Source organism: Kwoniella dejecticola, chromosome 7 (genome assembly GCF_000512565.2).
Source record: "Kwoniella dejecticola CBS 10117 chromosome 7, complete sequence".
Lineage (NCBI taxonomy): Eukaryota > Fungi > Basidiomycota > Tremellomycetes > Tremellales > Cryptococcaceae > Kwoniella > Kwoniella dejecticola.
The window spans coordinates 1,711,459-1,731,981 of NC_089307.1; the positions used below are offsets into that span (position 1 = coordinate 1,711,459).

A 20,523-nucleotide genomic window follows, 5' to 3' on the forward strand; every position below is an offset into this window, starting at 1 on the left:
CATGACGAAGAGACATAAAATGCATAATGATGCTGTTTGCTCTACGATTCATGACCCTACCTATATCTTGACTATCACTTGCACACTATGATCGTGAAGGTGAAGGTGGATTGAGTACATGAGTGACTGAGCTTGGCTGGGTCGGAGGAGCGCGGCGAATACCGGGAAAAAGCAATGTGGCACTCGTGCAGTCAGTTGGCACGTTGTAGCTTTAGGATACCACGTCACGTCCTCCACGCTGGTACCGTTGCTGCTGCTGCTTCACCATTAGAGTGAGTTGTTACTCGTTACTGGTCATAACTGTCATTCGGATCTACGTTATATACCCATTACATCCTCTTCCTTTCGGAAAGCTACGACAACCCGCTCGGAAAGTATCTGCGCGAATCAGCTGTGGAAACGCTACTGCAACCGAGATAGGCCAGCAGCTTGACATCAGGACTGAACGCGTCTTGTCTTGATCCATATCCAATTCGCACATCGATATCAAACGGTCTCTCTGCGAAGGAGATAGCTAGTGAAGTAGGACGTATAGGGTTAGCTCGAGTGGTGTCTGTCAAAGATGCAGATGCTCACCAAGGTCAGTCAGCTGTCCGCTTCGCCGCGATTACAGTTGGTGATAGTAAGAGCTGATGGTGTGTGTCAATCGACGACAGTTTGAGAGTAAATCACCCCGAGTGAAGGGTATCGCTTTCCGTGAGTCAACCTCGAATAGTCGCATCTCGTCCAAGGGATGGATGGACATGCCCTGAATACAAGGAAAGGAGAGCTGACACCCGACCTGATCGTTCGTCAGACCCCAAAACACCCTTGTTAGCTGCTTCGTTGCATAATGGTACGATCCAACTATGGAATTATCAGATGGGGACTTTGGTAGATAGGTACGATGAGCACGATGGTGAGTCCACCGCTCAACTGTAGTCCCTAATGGGGCAGCCCAGAAACATGCGTCTTGACAAGGACCAGGCTTGAGAACGCCGGCTCTCCGGCAAACATGACAGAAGTATGAACGTCAATGCTGACTGATGACACTTGCACGCTAGGCCCGGTCCGAGGTATATGTTTCCACCCAACTCAGCCTATCTTCTGTTCTGGTGGTGATGACTACAAGATCAAGGTGTGGAATTACAAGCAACGGAAATGCCTTTTCACCTTGACAGGGCGTGAGTAGCTTCCTCTTCTTACCCAACTCATGCTTTCTCGCTGGATACGGTCACGTCCACTCCGCCATATACCCAATGTACATTACATTGATACAAGCGTCATGGAGCTGACCAACTGACTTGCCCTGCTCAGACCTCGACTACGTCCGAACCGTCTTCTTCCACCGAGAATACCCATGGATCATCTCAGCGTCAGACGACCAAACTATCAGGATCTGGAACTGGCAATCTAGAACATGTATCGCTATTCTGACAGGACACAACCACTACATCATGTAAGTATGAGCTTCCAGATCCCATCCACTTCAGCCAAATACTCATGATTATCATTTTACAGGTGCGCCCAATTCCACCCCTGGGACGATCTGGTAGTCTCCGCTTCCATGGACTTGACGGTCCGAGTATGGGATATCTCCGGGTTGAGGAAGAAGAATCAAGCTTCTCAAGCACCAATGTCATTCGAAGAGCAGATGTCACGCGCCAACCAGAACCAAGCTGATCTATTCGGGAACACCGATGCAGTGGTGAAATACGTGTTGGAAGGGCATGATCGAGGAGTCAATTGGGCTTCGTTCCATCCTACGTTACCCTTGATCGTCTCTTGTGGCGATGATCGACAAGTCAAGCTCTGGAGGATGTCAGAAACGAAAGCATGGGAAGTGGATTCTTGTCGAGGACACTTCAACAACGTCTCCATGTCCATGTTCCACCCTCGTCACGAACTGCTCTTATCGGCGAGTGAGGACAAGACCATCAGAGTTTGGGATATGACGAAGCGAACGGCTGTGCAGACTTTCAGACGGGAGCATGATAGATTCTGGGTGTTGACGGCTCATCCGGAATTGAACCTTTTCGCTGCTGGTGAGCATGCTCTAGCACAGCTGCATGCTATCGCTTGCTGATCACTCATTGCACGCTCCAGGTCACGACAACGGTCTGATCGTCTTCAAGCTCGAACGTGAACGACCTGCATTCTCGTTATCAGGCAATCAACTCTTCTACGTCAAGGACAAGATCATCCGAATGGCCGACTTGCAAGCAGGTACCAATCAAGGTATATGCAGCGTGAGAAAGCTCGGTTCACAATGGATACAACCTCGAACTCTGTCTTACAACCCTGCTGAACGAGCTGTCGTGGTCACCTCGCCCTCCGAGAACGGTACCTACGAATTGATTACTTTGCCTAAATCTTCCGCTCCTTCAGCATCCGACGGCAAGGACGTGCCTTCTGACGGTAAGAAGGGCAATGGGGTTTGCGCCATATTTGTAGCGAGGAACAGATTGGCCGTGCTAGACAAGGCCACCCAGAATATCGAAATCAAGGATTTGTCAAACTCGATCACAAAGACTGTCAAGTGCCCTGTACAGACCAACGAGATCTTCTATGGTGGAACTGCCTCATTGCTCCTTGCTACACCTACTTCGGTCGTACTCTTCGATATCCAGCAGCAAAAGGTTCTTGCGGAGATCAGCACACCACCTGTCAAGTATGTCATCTGGAGCACTGATGGAAACATGGTGGCCTTGTTGAGCAAACACAGTGAGTTCAGCTCGATGAATCACTATACCAGAGCTGACATCACTACTCAGCTATTACCATCGCCAACAAGGCTCTCACTCAAAGCGCGTTGATACACGAGACTATCCGTATCAAGTCTGCTGCCTGGGACGACAGTGGTATCCTCATTTACACCACTCTGAACCACATCAAATACGCTTTACCCCAAGGTGATAACGGTATCATCAAGACCCTCGAACAACCGGTCTACTTGACCAGAGTCAAAGGTCAAATCGTCCATTGTCTTGACCGAACCGCTAAACCAAGAACGATCACGATCGACCCCACCGAATACAGATTCAAGCTTGCATTGGTCAGGAAGAATTACGATGAAGTATTACAGATCATCCGATCTTCCAACCTTGTAGGACAAAGTATCATTGGCTACCTGCAAAAGAAAGGTTATCCAGAGATCGCTTTGCATTTCGTTCAAGATCAACAGACTCGATTCGACCTTGCTATCGAATGCGGTAATCTTCAAGTCGCTCTTGAGATGGCACGAGCGGTTGATAGGGAAGATGTCTGGAATAGACTGGGAGCCGCTGCTCTGCAACAGGGGAACCACTCTGTGAGCTTACTGATTCTGTCTATTTCAAGATAGGGCCAATCAGCTAACACGCGTGACAGATTGTCGAGACGGCTTATCAAAAGGCCAAGAACTTCGACAAGCTCTCCTTCCTCTATCTCATCACCGGAAACACACAAAAGCTCAGCATGATGCAAGTCATCGCGCAAAAGCGAGGGGACAACATGTCTCGATTCCAGAACTCCCTCTACCTCGGTGATATTCAAGCTAGAGTCGAGGTGTTACGGGAGACAGGTCAATGTGAGTTGGCTTTACCCGCTGCGGTGACGCGTTTGTCCTGACGAGACCCAAAATATAGACCCGCTCGCGTACTACACCGCCAAGACAAACGGACTGGATGATACCGCGCTAGAAATTCTTGAAGAAGCTGGTATGACCGAAGATGATCTGCCCCCTCCGCCTCAGAACTCGGGCCACACTTCCCTCGCTCCTCCACCGATCTCATTCCCGCAATCCGACTCCAACTGGCCAATCAAAAACCTCGGAGAGTCATTCTTCGACCGAGCGTTGGCCAATGGAGGTGTCGATGGCAGTCTCGGTGAACCATCAGGAGCCGAGAGTGGGGAACAACTCGACGCTTGGGCTGCTGACGTTGCCATCGACGGAGGAGCCGATGAAGGGATTGAAGATGGTGATGAAGACGAAGGATGGGATCTCGATGCTGAAGTCATTGCTCCGCCCGAAGAGGAGATCGCGCCCGAAGAGGAAGCTGGAGAAGCTGATCTATCGGAAGGTGTCTCGCCTGGTATACCTGAAGACGAATTGTGGATCAAGAACTCTCCCTTGGCTGCTGACCATGCTGCTGCCGGCAACTACGAGTCTGCCATGCAGGTGAGCTCATGCCTTCCGATGTTTGGTCGGATGACAATCAAGCTGATGCAATATGACACGCTCGCAGCTACTGAACAGACATATTGGAGCAGTCAACTTCGCTCCACTCAAGTCATTCTTCCTTCAATCGTATCAGACCGCCCACGTCTATGTTCCCGCCAACCCGTCCTTGCCACCTATCAAATACAATGTTCGACGTAATCCAGAATCCACCGAGCTTAGGGAGTTCCTACCGGCTATAACGTACAACTTCGATGATTTGAAGGCGAACGAACTTGCCGAAGCCAACAAATTTTTCGCACGAGGTAAATTCGTCGAAGCATTGAGCGCTTTTCGAGCGGTATTGCAGAAATTGATCATGGTTGTTGTTGACGATGAGAACGATGCTGAAGAGGTGGGTTGTACGCTCTCTCGGGCACTCATCAGGTCAGATGCTAATATGGCGTTCGTGTTATAGATAAGAGAGCTGGTTGTGTCGTGTCGAGAATACATAATTGGTCTGACGATGGAAGTTGAACGACGTCGCTTGGTAGCTGAAGAACCTGAATCGGTGGTCCGGAACCTCGAATTGGCGGCGTACTTCACTCACTGTCAATTGGCTACTCAACACGTTCAATTAGCACTTCGATCAGCAATGAAGGTGTTCAGCGATGCCGGCAATCACTCTACCGCCGCTGTATTCGCTAGAAGGTTGATTGATACTAAACCTGCTGGAGCCCAAGTGGTCACTCAGGCAAGTCAAACTTCGTATTCAATTCTGCCAGAAATGGAACTAATCTAACGCTGACATGGTATGGGAATGATTTATAGGCTCGAGCAGTCTTAGCTCAAGGAGATCGAAATCCACGAGACGCCCACGAGATCACATACGACCAATTCACATCTTTCGATATCTGCCCTGCCTCGTTGACTCCGATATACCAAGGGTCCCCGTCTGTCATCTCCCCTTACACAGGTGCGAAGTATTTGCCGGAGTTCAAGGGTACAGTATGTAAGGTCGATGAGATCACTCAAGTTGGATTGACAGCTAGTGGACTGAGGAGCAAAGTCTGAGTCTGAGGCAGGCTGAAGTTTGTCGGCTCCTTGGCTCAGTATAGAACATAACGGGAATGAAATTGTATATCGAGGTGAAACCAGAGGGAAGGAGAAACAAGACAAAATAAGCAGGCGCAACACTTGCTAGATGTAGATGAATTTGTTTTATACAATTGATCAGACGGTATATTCGCATACTTGGAAAATATCATGAATTTATGCTCGCTTGAAATGCAAGATCAGCGAGTGGCTGTTTCTGCAACTTGCAGGATGCAACGCGTGAGGTCTCGACCACGTAAGTCGCACATCGGCCGGTATGACTGGTGTACAATTCGACTACATGCTCCATCTGCGGATATCACGCCAATAGTCTATAAAGTTACACTATGGGAATCCCGATAGGTTCTACTCGAATGTTATCGCCTAGGCAGTATCAGACCTCGTCCCATTCTGTGTAAATCAGTTCGGTATATCGACAATCATTAGCTCAGTCACTCGCTCACTCGCAATTCCCGATCGACTGGTCTAGTATGACTGTATGACTGTATGACTGTATGACTCACGGAATCGAATAAGACCTTTGATTCATCGAGTTGATCGACGCATCTCAGACTCGCTATATCCGTGTTATTCGAAGATACACGGAACCGCTCTGTCCCTGTTTGAGCACTTGTGAGGTTGTACGTGACTAGATCATCGGCCGAATAAAGGATACTTGTGCTTTTGCACTGTATTTTGTTCCCGATAAAACGAAAGAAAGAAAGAACGAAGGAGAGAAAGAAAGAAGGAATGTTATCATCAGCTTGCTAACCAAATGTCATCAAAGGCAAACGCAAACGCAGGCGTATTGACAATGACAATGCCACGACAACAGACAATATACAGTAGTCACTCACACTGATATTCTGCTTGATCTCATGGGGATCCTCGTAATAAGTGATCAAGTTGAACCCTATACTTGCGCCAAGACCGAAAGTAGCCCACCATCCTTTATCGATCGTTTCAGAGGTTACTGTGTCGTTGTAATTCCCGGACCCGTCGTAAGGCCTTTGCCACTTGATATTTGGGTCCAGGAAGTTGATGTGCACCTTCGACATCCGCTTGTCGTCCGTGTCTGAGCCTGAGCCTGAGTCTGAACTTGAGCTCGAGTTTGAAGCTCGACCTTGGATTTGGGTTGCGGCGTCACCGTTGGCGGGTAAAGATATCGCCGTAATGCAGGTGGCCCCTATTAGTAAAAGTAGGAGGAAAAGTGAACCGAATGAAGTGCTGGAGTTGGTGGCTGCGCTGAACATCGTTGTCACTGTACTGTACTGTACTCTATTGGACAATGTGTCTGTATTTGTAGTAGTTTTTAAGCTGATGGTATTGATGGTTGTGAAGTGATTGAGGGAGATCGTGTAATGCAAGTAGCGAGTGAGTGAGGCTAGTTACTATGCGGCTTTACGGCTCTACCTTGTGCTGCTTTTGGTTTTTAAATGTTTACAGTTTATCGTTTTTCTTGTTTTGTTATCGTGAGTCGAGGTGAGAGATGTAAGAGAGAGATAACGATCTGCATTTGTACCTATACAATTACAGAGTAACCCAGTGATCGCTCACTTGATAAGGCTCATCCTTTCACCTTCGCCATTTGTGTGCACTGAAGAGCGAGCGCTATCGTTGTCAATGGATGTACAAAACAATACTTCACAGTCTATTCACAACTGCGAAACCTGTGACAGATGTTCATCCTGTTATACTGTATGTTTATCGTTGTTCGTGATGTATGAGCTGTCGCAGAACACGGTTTCATTATGCATACTTCGCGCATTATTGATGAAAGGATATTGAAGTGACAAGGCAGCAATTCTCATGGATTGGGGCCGGACGACACGCCAGACAGGCCAGGAGAATGAGCTGTCACGATACCACCTGTGTTTTCCCCTAATGGATTTTGCCGCTGAAACAGACACTATAGGCATATCTGTTTCAAGTGCATGATTGTCGACACTACGAAGCCAGATCGCGACTTGACCGAGTTTCATCGCCTGCTACGAGGGGTAGAAGGACAACAGAAGGAACGTTCCCCAATCTTGGCTTCAGTATGTACATCCGTTCCGAGGCACGGGATGCAACACTCGTATAATACTCGTCGGTGCCAGAGGGCTTGAGTATTCTTATGCCCGAGCAGTGTCAATCTGACAAGTATGCATTATGAGTCGTTGTCAAAATTGAAGACATCGATCTGCGTACCCTGGAAGCGTGTACAATAGGATCAGCCTCAGTCAGTCAAGTGAAGCGAAATGGAGTGTAGGGTGATCAGAAGCCTGACCGGATGCTCACGCTAGAATATTGTACAGCAAGTAAGCTGCCGTTGAACAGCACTTGTTCCACCTCTTCGCCCGCGGCTGGGAAAGTAGCGTTGCGTGTGCGAACAGTGGTTTTGCCGGTACTGGATCGCTCGACTCGTTCGACGTAGCTACCAGGTACTCGCGCAGACTCATGGCCGTTCTTTCTATTGGTATTTTGACTCTATTGATGCGCTTCATCAGCGCCCGCACGACCGCAGATCATTCTGAAGCCGATATAGATAGAACGACAATTGGAAGACTGACCATATCTTTTGTCCCTATTGGCACCAGCTTCTTTCGACCCAATCCACCTAGACTGTATCCTAGCAGTTCCTCGTCAAGGGGGTTGTAATCTTGCAGTCTAATATGCAGGTGTACCTGCCCTACTTCACTGCCCTCCTCCCTCTCTCGTTGGGACGACCGAAGTATATCCGCTCCTATCACCTTGTTCGCATACGATTGCACAATACTTGCGATGTACATTTCTGTTTCGATGAAGACCGTTGCGTGGACTAGCCAATCTCGGGGTTCAAGGATTCTTACGTGAGGCATCATTCGGCGAATTCTCTCATGCTTATTGGCGTTTAGATCCATGCCGTTGACGCCCTGCCAAAGTATGCTCTCCTCGATTTCAATTTCACGTTGTTCTGCTTGTACCTCGCATTTCCTGATCAAGCTTCGAAGAGATTTAGAGGTCATCCTGATGCACAATGCAGCTCGTCTAATACCGTCATCTTTCACGTTGTCAATCGCTATATCCGATCGAAGATGGAAATATTCCATTCCGGTGGTATCGGTGATCCACGTCATTCCTATCAGGGTATCATCCCCTGGTAGCTTCCCTTCCCGGCGAGGTCGTAGTCTGTGACCTATATCGGGAGGCACGTCTATTTCTGTCGAAGGGAGACTCAGTAGTAACGTAGGCTGAGTTATGAAAGTCTGGCTTGATACTTTGCGTTCCGGTTTGTCGGGTAGATTGTTCACCTCGTATACCGCTATATACCTTTGAATAGGCGGATATCGTTTCTCGCCCTGTGCTTGACCGCTGAGCAGGTGGGTCGCCCAAGCATGGTATCAGCTTCTGTTTGAATCACTTGATTTTGCCCTGTGGTCGGTGACCTCGGAACTCACGGTGCGATAGGCCAGTATATGTTCGCGATTATTGTCCGCGGGTCAGGCATCATGATTGTAGGGCTCACCACATTGTACGGCAGTTGCAATACCTGCTCGAAGTATGCATTCAATACTCAGCTCGTCATTTCATCATACCGAACGGATGGGTGAAACAACTTACACCAATGACAGAACCTGTTGGACAATCGAGCAAGATATGCTGACGTTCCCTAGTCATTCGTAATATATCTCCTGGCTCTAGGCTCAAGCTAGCTGGAATGTTGCTCCATTCAGGTATGAATTCCACCTTTATTTGTTCTATCTTTCTGGGTATAGCGACTCCATCCTCGCTGAACAAGTGGAAGAGGTGTACGGTATTAGACCTGCGACCAGACCGATTGGTATTCAAGGAGAACCCTTTCTCTTCCATTACAGCCAAGAGATCGTGCTCCAAGCACACAGCTATAGCGTTCAAGTCGGGTTGAAAGGGTACGTAGATCTGTTGACTTTCAACCTTTCCTTCGACTGAGACTTGCCCCTCTCTTTTCGAGCTGAAGGGCGATATCGGGTTTTCCAGGTCCCAGATGATCACTACTGGCCACAAGCCGTTTGATGCTTTTCCAGGGGGACGACTATCGTTAAGCATCATCGCTCGAAAATCAGAGTACGCAGTACCGATGTACCGGTTCCCAGATGCTATGATACCTTGATCAGCGGGTATGTGGATCGTGCGATGTTTGGGTCGTAAAACGATAAGGGTTTTCTCCCGTTCAATCAATCTCCTCAGCTCATCACCAGGGTTCTGCGACCCATCTCGCTCATGAAGAGTACGTGGGCTCTCATTGCATGATGCCGTGGACGCCGGGGGCCGAAGTAGGTGAGTATACAGTTTGAGCTGAATCATGGTTGAAGAAGCGATGACGTTGTTGAACTGCCGGGACACCCGTGAACAAATTAACAGATCTCGGACGCCGAGCCGCAGGAGTATAGCCTCTAGTACATCATCGTCGAGTACGGCCATGTCGGTATAAAAGGTGCTGTATATCAATATCCAAATGCGAAATGTCAAGCATTAAGGTGTTCGGTAAAATGCAGATTTGTGTTATCATAACGGATCCGCAGTCAGCGTGCAATCCGATAACAAATGGCAGGGTGGAGGTCATTTCCCCCCCTGCAACTGGAAGATGTGGAATATGCATAATACGGTATCAAGTCTCTCCGGTGAATACAGCATCACGGACTCTTCGTTCATACTACAGTATCGATTCGTTCCCGTCATCATACGCAGGAAGAGCTGTGACGATCAAAGTCGAAAATGTCAACTGTCGTGCCCTGTAACCAACCCTGTTTCCGTTAGTGTCAGGAAGAATAGGGGAACGCCAGAACAAGGATGAACTCACACTGCTATATTGAAGAACCAACGTGTGTCCATTGAAATGAGCCTCGTCGATGCGCTTGGTCATGTCAGGCAAACCAGCCTCGCTGATAGTCACACCATGTCGACGTCGCTTAATGCTCTGGGAGGCATCATGGGTGATTCGTTCAACTCTCCGGTGATACCTTTGAAGGATTCGCGGGGTATCCTCCTCGGTCTGAGGGATAAAATTTGGTATCCAGCGCGTCAGATCAATCAAGAGTAGATGACACAGTGACCTACATTATCTTCTGATCCAAGATCAAGCTTATTTCCTAATCCTCCTAAGCCCACGCCAATCTCATGATCCTCTCCAGCCGTTCGAAGGTCCTGCAATATCAGGTGTACCCCACTACTTTGCTGCCTATTCCCCAGCGAGTCCCCCAACACTGGAGGATCGGCGTTCACACAGAACACCTTATCTTCGTGCGCCCCGACGATGCTCAAAGGCTGTAGCTCGGGCTCGATGAAAGTCACGCTGAACTTGAGCCACCCCGCAGGTTCTACAATCGGGACATGGGGAAAGATTGTGCGTATCCTGCCATGAGGATTGAGAGAAGTTTTTTGCTTATTGTAGGAAATCATAGAGTGCAGAGTCAACGCTCGAGCGAGCACACCGATCTGATTCAACCCTTTCTCCGTTATCCGAATGCACAAAGATCCTCGCTTGGCATCACTACTTTCCCCTTCACTCGATAACTCCACTACGTTCACTTCGGCCACGAGGTGCAGGTAGCCAAGACCACTCGTGTCTGATATGGTTGTATTGCCGATGAGACCGTCGTCACCAGGTATGACGTTGTCAGTGCGAGGTCTCAGGCGATCGCTGATGTGTCGAGGTAAGTCTGATGCTGAAGACGGTAATCGCAGAATTAGTGTTGGTTGGGAAACATTCGGAGGTCCTACTTGATCTTTCGGCAGACTCTCAATATCGTATATGGCGATGTAGCTGTACTTCTCGGCGGTCTGCTGTGCGGCGGAATGGGAAGGCGGGGCGTGCGTACTGGAGCAGGAAAGTAAGTAAGAGTCCCCTATGTAGATGCATAGCAATTGCTATTTAGACCGAAGTCTCTAGTCGACTCACGCTGATGAAGGCCACGATATATTGCAGATTATAGTCTTCTCACTCAGGAAGATTTTGGTCGTCGTGGATATATTCGGGGGCGTAATTAGAATCTAGAAGTGCACTGTCAGCTTCAATTTTACTCCAAAATCATACGCGATTGATTCGATGCACATCTTCGACCAACAGTGCGTGAATTTGAGGGGATAACGCGTAAACTCACACCTAAGATCTCACCGCTATCCCAATCCATAATGATGGTCTGTCCCGCTCGTGTGATCCTCATAACCCTCCCCGGCCCTGAATGCAGTCTCACATGCGCATTGCTCCGCTCAGCCTCAAAGTGCACATCAATGGTCCGCTTCCCCTTTCTAGTCGCAATACCATTCTCATGGTTGAGGAGATGGAAAAGGTGAACAGTGTTCGATCTTGTATCTCCTGAAAATCGACTTGTATCCTCCGGGACAGCTATCAAATCTTTTTCTAAGGACACCACCAAAGTATTTAGATCAGGATTGAAAGGCACGTATATCCTCTGCTGGCTAAGGCGTGCTATCTGGACTTCACCGCTTCTTCCACCGCTTCCTTCACTGCCTTCAATGCCTTCACTGCCTTCAGGGGAAGGCGGGTCACTCCCTCGGTGGATAGTCCAGATAGTCAGGAGGAGGTGATGTCCATTTGGCTGTATCGTAAATGGGGCATCGGCGTAGTTCCTCTGACTGGAGAACATCGCTCGATAATCTGAATACTTGGTGATGATATACCGATTCGATGCAGCTATGATCACCTGATCTTCCGGTAGCTCTACTGTGTAATGTCTGGGTCGAAGGTCCCGTATAGCTTCGTCCCGCCGTATGAGGCATCGGAGGCATCTCTCATCGCTCTGATCCTCCCTGAATGTATCTTGGAAGTCTTGGGAAGAACGTCGGGGTTCAAGCAGGTGTCTGTACAGTATAAGCTGGATGGGTATTGACGAGGTGATGATCCCGTTGTAGACGCCCGAACATGCCAATATGTCCTGAACACCTCCGAGACGGAATATGTCTCCTAGAAGAGCATCGTCGAGCACATCCATGGCGCATGACCTTTTGAGGGAATGATTGTATGCATCGAAGTGGATGATATGTTGTAGTTACGCGTACTGTTTGTTGTGAAAGATTAGATCACATCTCAACTTTTACGTCACCGGAATAGGAATTAGCCGAAATACTGTGGAGCTGACACTGACTCTGCAGGCAGATAGTAGCAGACATGGTGCTTTGGGTCTAAGATAGCTTCCTCATGTGAACCGCTTCTGTTTTGTCGCTCGTCGTACGCTCAATGCATCGGATGACAGTGTCCAAGGCCCGTCTACATACGCATTAAATGTATCGACTGCATACAACTCAGTTCTCATTCCGCGTGATGCGCAAGATGCGTCCCAATTTAAAGTGCTCAAGCCTTGCTCTCGCTCTACAGTATGCCAGAGTGGTCGAGGCAGATGAGAGTAGACGGAGGGGCAATATCATAATCAGCACAACGTACTGGTGAATCATACAGTACAATAGCTTGAAGGTGACTTCTCATGCGGATGTGGGACTTACAGAGTCGTATAGCTCCTGTTTACATTTCAGCCTTGCCACATCCGCGTGCTTCTTATCCACGTTGAACGGGGTATCAGCGACGCTCGTGATATTGAACGTGGCTGGATCTGCAGAAGTCTTCAGCGGGTAGACTGTGCACTGAGGCGATGCCAGTCGAAAAGGGAGTTAGAGTCAGCTTGTTATGCTACGGTAATATGCTATGCAGCGTGATCTATCTTGAGTCTGTCACAATATGAGAATACTGTTTGAGGCTCAAGTGGATCGTCGAAAACGGTGACTCGATAATCGAGTAATCCATCAATCACAGATTGATCCAACCCATCATACTCACAATGTAAGTATCACGTATATCCTTCGTACCCTCTTTGTAAGCATACAAATAAAACTCATCAAAGAGGTACGACTCCGTCCCGTTGAATCCCTGTCCTTCGGCAGACGCAAAACTCTTGGTATATTGGAAATTTGACCTGGCGCCATCTTTGGATCTTGACCATTTGACATCCTTCTCTGGGAAATCAATCATGATGTCGCATCTCGGCGCTGAGGAGTCGAATTTGACAGTATCATCACCCGTTGCGTCTGCGGGCAGGGCGAGCGTCGAGGGCATAGCCAAGAGCGCAAGGACGAGCAAGGTGTTGGTGCTGGTCATTCGTTTGAACATCGTTGGGATGGGAACGCGTACTTCCTGATTTCGAATTGATTGACGATACAGCGTTCTTTTGCGAGATGCGGATGCGAGACTTAGCTAGTGAGACTGTGACTGTGAGGCAATGTCTGAGTCAGTCATACTGAAATAGCCTTTCAGATCTTTGGGCAGGATAAAGAGAGAAGACTCACGAGGGTTATGATATTGATTAATTGATTACTGATTATAGATTATAGTCGCTTGGACTGTTAGTATGTACTGAAGGGGTCGATTCAAGGGTGCTATGTACTGGGCAGGTATATAATAAGCTAAGCCGGTTTGTTACTGTGTATTTGCGTGTGTCATATACTGATAAAGTAAAATAAGGCGTCATCATCAGAATCAGGTATTTATACCTTTTCGGCGCATGCCCCGAGAGTACCATGCTCCGAGTTCTGCTTGAAGACACGCCTGGCTCCTTTGGGACCACAACATGCCACACGGAGTTCATCTCCTCTTACAGAGATATGCGTTACAAAACAGCTCATCAAACACAGCGTGATCCACTTAGGATCAACGAGCTCAAGACAGTTTGACCCGTGTTTCGCATTTGCGTTTGCACTCACACGCCCTATGCGACACTGTTCTTGTCCGCTTGTGACCAAAGGAAGGACGGGGCGTCAGTCTCTTAGGAGGACTTGCGGAACTCAATGAGAAAGGATGCTTAACAAAGCTTCATCAGTACGACAGGTACAGAAATCTCTGAGTATACATTTTCAAGCACACGCCTAGATGTCTCACCACCACAATTCAGGATGGGAAGCGGCAGAGCTCGATGCGGGGTCAACACCTCATTCTTCGAAGGTCAAGAGCACGAACAAAAAAGGTCAGCAGTGCGTATTCTTGTCCAGTACTGGCCGGTGATTGATCGCATACACTCGTATCTGAATATCGACACAAGTTGTCAAATATTATGCGACTCAGCCCCTCCGTCGCCTAGGCTGCAGACCCTTTCCAGCAGTACCCAAACCGACCCCTTCGACCCCTCGATCTTTCTTTTCCGGCTGAGGCTGAGGCTGTTCCTTACTCTCCGCTATACGGCGCTTGGTATCTTCCATGGCCAGTCTCCTCAAATCTTCCGCGGACGAATGTTGAGCCGGATCGACCGTCTGACTTGGCTGAGCTACCGTATTCGGGGGTTTACGGGGGGTAGGCACAGGGTATGAATTCGATCGTACATTCTCCGAATTCAGGGAGTTTGGATGTTGTATCGTTCTTGGCTCTTCCTGACGCCGGATTTGTGGTTGAGGTTGCTCCTGAGGATTCCTCGAAGGCGTTGATCCCGATCTCGAATGCCCAATCCCATCTGCTACTCCTTTCAATCGAGCCGCCCGTTCCGACGGCGTCGACGGGCCCGCAATCTGAGCCTGAGACGCTCCCGGGACAGTACCATCAGGTAAGAGGTATCCTTGGCGTATCCGCTCTTCCCTTTCACGAGCTTCAATAGCTGCGATCTTCGGTTGGAGGTCCTGTTGTCGCGAGTGATCGAATTCAAGTTCTTCCAGTGTTGGCGGTTCTACCCGAGTATGCGACAGCCCTACATCGTTCGTCGGATTATCAAATTGACTCCCTCATATGCCCGCCGATACTCATATAGTATGGCTCATGCACTTACATGCTCGCCATTGTACTGAGGTGGTTTTATCAACTTATAAGCCTGCAGCCATTCAGCAGGATTCCAGTAGCTTACCCGGTGGTTTCAGCTCTGACCTGGAATACTCTGCCAGATCTCTGTTCTTCTTATATTGAACGAACCGCTTCATACGACCTCCAGCGGGATTTGGAATCTCGAAGTATTTGTTTCCTATACTCAAGGGGTATCAGAGTCCTGATCGTAGATGAGATCATGCTGTAGCCGACACGTATACGAGCTCACCTTGTAGGTCATATCCTATCAGACCCTATAATCGTGCAGTATAAGCTATAGCCAAACAACGAGTTTCTCCCGGGCAAGCTCACTTACCTTGGGTCTGAAGAATTTTCTGACCACGCCAAAGACTCCGCTCATTGCTATATCTCTCACGTCGAAAGTGCTGTATCTTATTGAGGTTTGACTTGCTTGTGATGATATAAGGCATAAAGCTCTAGGTCAAAGTGATCGACAGAATATGATTTCATCGAGACTCGATTGGTGGAGGTCATCCTTTATATTTTGTATATGTCCACGTCATGCTCGACCCCTTCCACGACGCGTTCCTCATTTACTCGCTGTTCTGCTCAACGTAATATACGAAGTACTCGAACGTATCAAAGCGCATTCACCCTTCTAAGAGACCGTATATCATCCCAGTCCTATTGATGATCATGTCACCTCGATAAAACACAACTCTCAACATCGACAAGGGCATCACGAAAGACGACTAGGCATTGAAGAGAGACTGGGCCAAATGGCTCCCACCAAACGAGCCGCTCATAGCGGTACCTCTGCCCTCGAACCTCCCATTGAGACGGATCAAGTTCATACGACCGAGACATCCACGTTAGCTACCGATCCATTACCGGTGGTCAAAGTCAACAACGCCAACTTGGGGGAGATCAAAGCTGCCCTGGATGATATAGTCAAGAAGGTAGGTCGAAGTGGATTCAAGGCAGTTTTTCTTCCCTTGCATATCTCAGTCTCTCAGCCTTCAAGAACAAGCAACACATCACCTTTCATTCCTTTATCCTCACCTGCGTACAAGTTACAAGTTAGCGCAGTGTCTCTCCGCTCGTCAGTGTAAACACCTCGCTGATACAACCTGTCTGTATTCTATAGCACCTGCAAGACCAATCATTCACCCCTTCTCTACTTCATCCAACAGTCCACCTCTCCTTAGGCTATTCCTCCGTCATACTGGCTCTCGCATCCGTGCTTTACTCGCTCAAAGTCGAATTCGAAGACTCCAAGCCCGTCTTATGGGTGGCCGTTGTGGGCTATACAGTACTGCAGACTGCTTTGTGGGGATGGAAGAGGTGGGTGGAGAAGGGCGAGGTGTTCAAAGGGCGTCGAAGGAGGATGGTCAAGCGGGTGAGTTAGTTGGCTTTGGCTTGGTCCTCGGTTACCCTTATACCGAGAATGCGCTGTCGTAATAGTCACCCAGAACGGAAACGTCGTAAACTACCAATCCCCAGTGTTCCATTGCTTATGCTCGTATTTCGTATTTCGCATTTCGAACAATCAGATCGAGACAGACCATATTCAAATCCTTTCATCAACTTCCCTCTCTCCACCCCCTCTTCCGAACATATCTTTCTCTCCTCATACTCGACCTTCATCGCCTTCTTCTCCTTCTAGCCCTTCATCACCCTCTTCACCCTCTTCCCCCTCTTCCCCCAGACTAAACTCTACATCTTCATCTCGAGCATCAATCCCCAGTCCCCTCCCAATCGCCGCCGCAATTCCTACTCCCGCAGAAATCGCTCAGGCAGGCGAAACGAACGGCACAGACGGACCAAGCTATATCCTCCAGATGACACTATCTATCACGTCGAATAACGGGAAATCCCTGATCCACAAATCCAAGTCGACCGTAGGTAGATCCATAGGCCTGATGATCGACGAAGAAGGGGGCGTCGAGCAGGGCCAAGTGATCAGGTGGTTGACCGCTGCGTTGGGGGAAGCGGGTTTAGGCGGGTTGGATGAGCTCAATGGGGCAAATGGGAAAGATGAATGAAGTGTCACAGAAGCAAATTCATCGAACGCGAACGCAAATCATCCAGCCGTCGAACGTCGTTCGTAATATTTCTATATAAACGCCTGTACAATACCTCGTTCGATCATATTTTCATGTTTATACGTTTGTTCGTATATACGTTCATACGGTAACATATACGTTGATTGGGCGCACAAATGCACCATGCACCAACTATCGCTTTCGTCCCTTCTGCCCGCGGGATCATCAGAGATCCGTTGTGGACGCAAATGTCTAATTGCAAGTTGCGGATCCGTACCAGAAGCCCCCGCCTGCCCGGTGCTGTAATCAACCATAATATACATGCAGTTCCCAATCAGGACCAAAATGAAGACCGAGTCCTCCGCCCAAACAGTACAATCAAGTACAAGCCCAACTCCACAACCCAAGACCAAGACCAAGACCAAGTTCAATGATTAGCCCCTCGTAAACACCTTCTCAATCACTTTACCCTGTCCCTGTCCTTGACCTGGCAGATCAACCAACTGATATCCGTTCGTGCTGAAAAGCTGAGATCGAGTGAATGGCGCAACATCATAAATCTCCAATTCCTTTGCTCGTTTCTCTAACTGATTCAATCTAATCTGAACCTTTTCAGGATTCTCGCCTCGTTGTAATCTATATTGTTGCGAACTCTCTTTGACCAGTTGTCCAAGTAAGAAGGATAATAATTCTTCGTGGTCCGTAGCTTGATGCACGTATTTCCTGAAGCCCTGTCATATCGAACGCCAAAGGAAATTAGCACGAATCATATTGAATGGTGAATCACTGATCCTCTTCCTTCATTGACCAACGAATGATTGTATTCCGAACCACTCGACAGGCCGATGAATGTGGAAGGAGGACGAAAGACGCAAGACTCACCCTCTCCAAGGCCTTCTTGATGCTCATCTTCTGCGCGTTGACGAAACTGCCCACAGCCACTTGGATCGCCAGGTCAATATCGTCGCTCCTGACATATTCCCTCAAGTGCATCTTGGCGGACGCTTCCGACATCCTGATCATCGATTCAAGGTGTCGCACAGTGATAGGGAACGAACCCGTCGCGAGAGATTCTCTTCGTAGATCGGCGTACAGTCGAGCCAGCTTATCTTGGTCAAGTTGATGTAATTTAGGTCGGATGTGTTCTTTCGAATACATAATGTATTTCCTCAATACATCTTGAGGGATGATCTACATACACCCAGTCAACCCAAATTGCATCAGCCCGGACTTACCCCCGCTCAGACCATTTTAGGATCTGTGGACTCAACTCACATCAGCATCTACAGATGTGGTCACATTAACCTCGTCCCTGCCTTCGTCAAATTGCGGGTGACTTCGCAGATGCGAGCCCACTACGAACTGAGCCAACATCTCATCTTTCACCGGGTCCACCGCATCCTTCACGACGCACAACACGTCGAATCGCGACAAGATAGGCTCGGTCAACTCGACATTCTGCTGGAACGGTATTGTCGGGTTGTATCGTCCCCTGATCGGGTTCGCAGCCGCTATGATCGCGCATCGAGCTTGGAGAGAAGTGACTATACCAGCTTTCGAGATGGAGATCGACTGTTGTTCCATCGCTTCGTGGATAGACGTTCGATCCGCATCGTTCATCTTATCGAATTCATCAATCAAGCAATGCCCTTTATCCGCCAATACCAGCGCTCCTCCTTCCAATGTCCATTCTCGGGTTATTGGGTCCTTCCTCACTGAAGCTGTAAGACCGACCGCAGACGCTCCTTGACCAGTAGTAAATACCGCTCGATTTGCAGTCTTCTCGACGTATTTGAGGAATTGGGATTTCGCTGTACCGGGATCTCCCAATAACAGGACATTGATATCCCCTCGAATTCGATGTTTTCGATTGATGTCCTTAGGCACACCTCCGAACAAGGACAAAGCGATGGCGGTCTTGATGTCGTCGTGTCCGTAGATGGAAGGCGCAATGGACTTGATAATTCTCTTGGCGATTCGGTCGTCCTTAGCCATCGTTCGAATCATCTTCTCGTCCTCTTCAGTCAATCGCACAGCTGCGAACAGGTCTTCTTTCTTGTTGATATGATTAGCCTCCAATACAGTCGAGAAGACCGGGAAACCGTTTTTGGTGTTAAGCGAAGCATCAAAGTTGTTTCTGTAGATACCAGTCACCTCAATCTCTTCTCCGGGTTTAGCCATATCGATCAAGTCCCAAAGCAATACCACCTCTCTATGTCGGGGCAATCTACCTGCTGGGACGGAACCAGGCGATTCTTGGAGCGTCATCTTTTGATAGTTCCTGTATACAGTCTGTTCCGAATTCACGCTGAATGGTCCCCTAGATTCACATGCACTACAGAACGAGATTTTAAGTTCTTTGTTCGTGTCCTGGAAGAAGGGCCCGTTGACAGCACCACATTTCCCACAATCGAATTTGACGTATTTCAATTGAGGGAAAACACCGGTCCGACGAGTGACGACTCCGCTTACCCTGACGAGACAGTTCAAGTTGGACTGACGCAGATCTCGGAGGGACAAGCTGGTGGGCAGTTCCGTAATTCTGACGTGGATTTCCGAGTGAATGTTGTCATATGATGGGTAATAAAGCAGAATGGCTTCCAAAGCGACCTCGTCAAAGAGAGCTAACATTGGTTGGGGTGAGTTGGCGAGGAAATACGCTAAGATCGGTCGAGATTGGGCCAAGTGGAGGAAAGATACCTCCAGCGACTCGGAGTTGACTATGGAAAGCCCAATTAGCTCAATTTGACACTGCAGATCCGGGGAAAGGGACGGGCTCACTTTCACCGAGATGCTTAATTCGTTGACCGTAGACGGATTGACCATTCTCATCTACGTAAGTCATGAGGAAACTCCTGAAGTGCTTCTGGACGGCTCTTCGGACGGAATCGATGGACACCCATTCGGCAATTGAGGCGGCTTTGACATCACCCAGATGTTCGAGAGACATCTCTTCTTCTTCTGCTGCATCGTCCTCGTCCATCCTTTCGTCGTATTGTCTTCTTCTTCGTCGAGTATTGATGCCGGCTAGCGGACCTTCACCCATACCTTCCATATCTTCGTCGTCGGATTGGAGGAACGCAGGCATGTGATCTCTTCGACCCGCTCGTCGTCCGCCGAGTCCACGATCTCGTCGTTCCATAGCTCGTTCAGCTGCGAGTCGTTCAGCTCGAGTCATCTCAGCGATGGAGGATCGGTCGTCCAGATCTGCTTGAGAGTATGTATCGAGGTTATCGTTGGCATCGTAGTCCCTGTCATAGTCCGTCATCAGCACATTGCCATCTTTGTTTATTTTGTGGAGAGCACTCACTCCATCATTCGCTCATTGAAAAGGTCTTCTCCATCTTCATCCTCGTCGTCGTCTCCCTCTCTGGCTCGTCCCATCTGCCTCATCTCCACTTCCGCGTCGTCTCCAACATCAGCTTCATCTCCAAAATCAGAGAAAGGCGCGGGAGGAGAAGAAGGCGGCAGGGAGGAAGGGGGAGGAGATGAACGTGGTCCAGATGGCCCAG

At 48.8% G+C, this 20,523-nt stretch overlaps 8 protein-coding genes across 8 annotated transcripts; 2 read left to right on the forward strand and 6 right to left on the reverse strand.

Moving 5' to 3' along the window:
* Nucleotides 1–562: 562 nt before the first annotated feature.
* Nucleotides 563–5,191, forward strand: I303_106252 (uncharacterized protein; the record flags this gene model as incomplete). Its single annotated transcript, XM_065969340.1, has 13 exons — nt 563–580; nt 657–696; nt 797–898; nt 1,044–1,163; nt 1,297–1,438; nt 1,501–2,024; nt 2,086–2,703; nt 2,754–3,289; nt 3,349–3,547; nt 3,606–4,138; nt 4,206–4,532; nt 4,596–4,871; nt 4,949–5,191. 13 exons carry the CDS (start codon nt 563–565, stop codon nt 5,189–5,191), a joined length of 3,678 nt encoding a protein of 1,225 aa, XP_065825412.1.
* Nucleotides 5,192–5,596: 405 nt separating this feature from the next.
* On the reverse strand, nt 5,597–6,465 carry I303_106253 (uncharacterized protein; the record flags this gene model as incomplete). Its single annotated transcript, XM_018409554.1, has 2 exons — nt 5,597–5,623; nt 6,070–6,465. 2 exons carry the CDS (start codon nt 6,463–6,465, stop codon nt 5,597–5,599), a joined length of 423 nt encoding a protein of 140 aa, XP_018261827.1.
* Nucleotides 6,466–7,361: 896 nt separating this feature from the next.
* On the reverse strand, nt 7,362–9,634 carry I303_106254 (uncharacterized protein; the record flags this gene model as incomplete). The annotated part of the gene is made up of 5 exons (XM_018409555.1): nt 7,362–7,403; nt 7,493–7,681; nt 7,765–8,545; nt 8,632–8,723; nt 8,795–9,634. The coding sequence occupies 5 exons, from the start codon at nt 9,632–9,634 to the stop codon at nt 7,362–7,364; spliced, it is 1,944 nt and encodes a 647-aa protein (XP_018261828.1).
* A 257-nt stretch (nt 9,635–9,891) lies between these two features.
* I303_106255 (uncharacterized protein) lies at nt 9,892–12,165 on the reverse strand (the record flags this gene model as incomplete). The annotated part of the gene is made up of 5 exons (XM_018409556.1): nt 9,892–9,957; nt 10,014–10,205; nt 10,271–11,030; nt 11,112–11,203; nt 11,314–12,165. 5 exons carry the CDS (start codon nt 12,163–12,165, stop codon nt 9,892–9,894), a joined length of 1,962 nt encoding a protein of 653 aa, XP_018261829.1.
* Nucleotides 12,166–12,652: 487 nt separating this feature from the next.
* I303_106256 (uncharacterized protein) lies at nt 12,653–13,334 on the reverse strand (the record flags this gene model as incomplete). Its single annotated transcript, XM_018409557.1, has 2 exons — nt 12,653–12,811; nt 13,005–13,334. The coding sequence occupies 2 exons, from the start codon at nt 13,332–13,334 to the stop codon at nt 12,653–12,655; spliced, it is 489 nt and encodes a 162-aa protein (XP_018261830.1).
* Nucleotides 13,335–14,278: 944 nt separating this feature from the next.
* On the reverse strand, nt 14,279–15,366 carry I303_106257 (uncharacterized protein; the record flags this gene model as incomplete). The annotated part of the gene is made up of 5 exons (XM_018409558.1): nt 14,279–14,895; nt 14,974–14,988; nt 15,049–15,162; nt 15,235–15,259; nt 15,322–15,366. 5 exons carry the CDS (start codon nt 15,364–15,366, stop codon nt 14,279–14,281), a joined length of 816 nt encoding a protein of 271 aa, XP_018261831.1.
* A 379-nt stretch (nt 15,367–15,745) lies between these two features.
* I303_106258 (uncharacterized protein) lies at nt 15,746–17,011 on the forward strand (the record flags this gene model as incomplete). The annotated part of the gene is made up of 3 exons (XM_018409559.1): nt 15,746–15,925; nt 16,114–16,365; nt 16,520–17,011. The coding sequence occupies 3 exons, from the start codon at nt 15,746–15,748 to the stop codon at nt 17,009–17,011; spliced, it is 924 nt and encodes a 307-aa protein (XP_018261832.1).
* A 434-nt stretch (nt 17,012–17,445) lies between these two features.
* On the reverse strand, nt 17,446–20,404 carry I303_106259 (uncharacterized protein; the record flags this gene model as incomplete). Its single annotated transcript, XM_018409560.1, has 5 exons — nt 17,446–17,742; nt 17,894–18,202; nt 18,287–19,731; nt 19,793–20,262; nt 20,322–20,404. The coding sequence occupies 5 exons, from the start codon at nt 20,402–20,404 to the stop codon at nt 17,446–17,448; spliced, it is 2,604 nt and encodes an 867-aa protein (XP_018261833.1).
* Between the last annotated feature and the right edge of the window lie 119 nt (nt 20,405–20,523).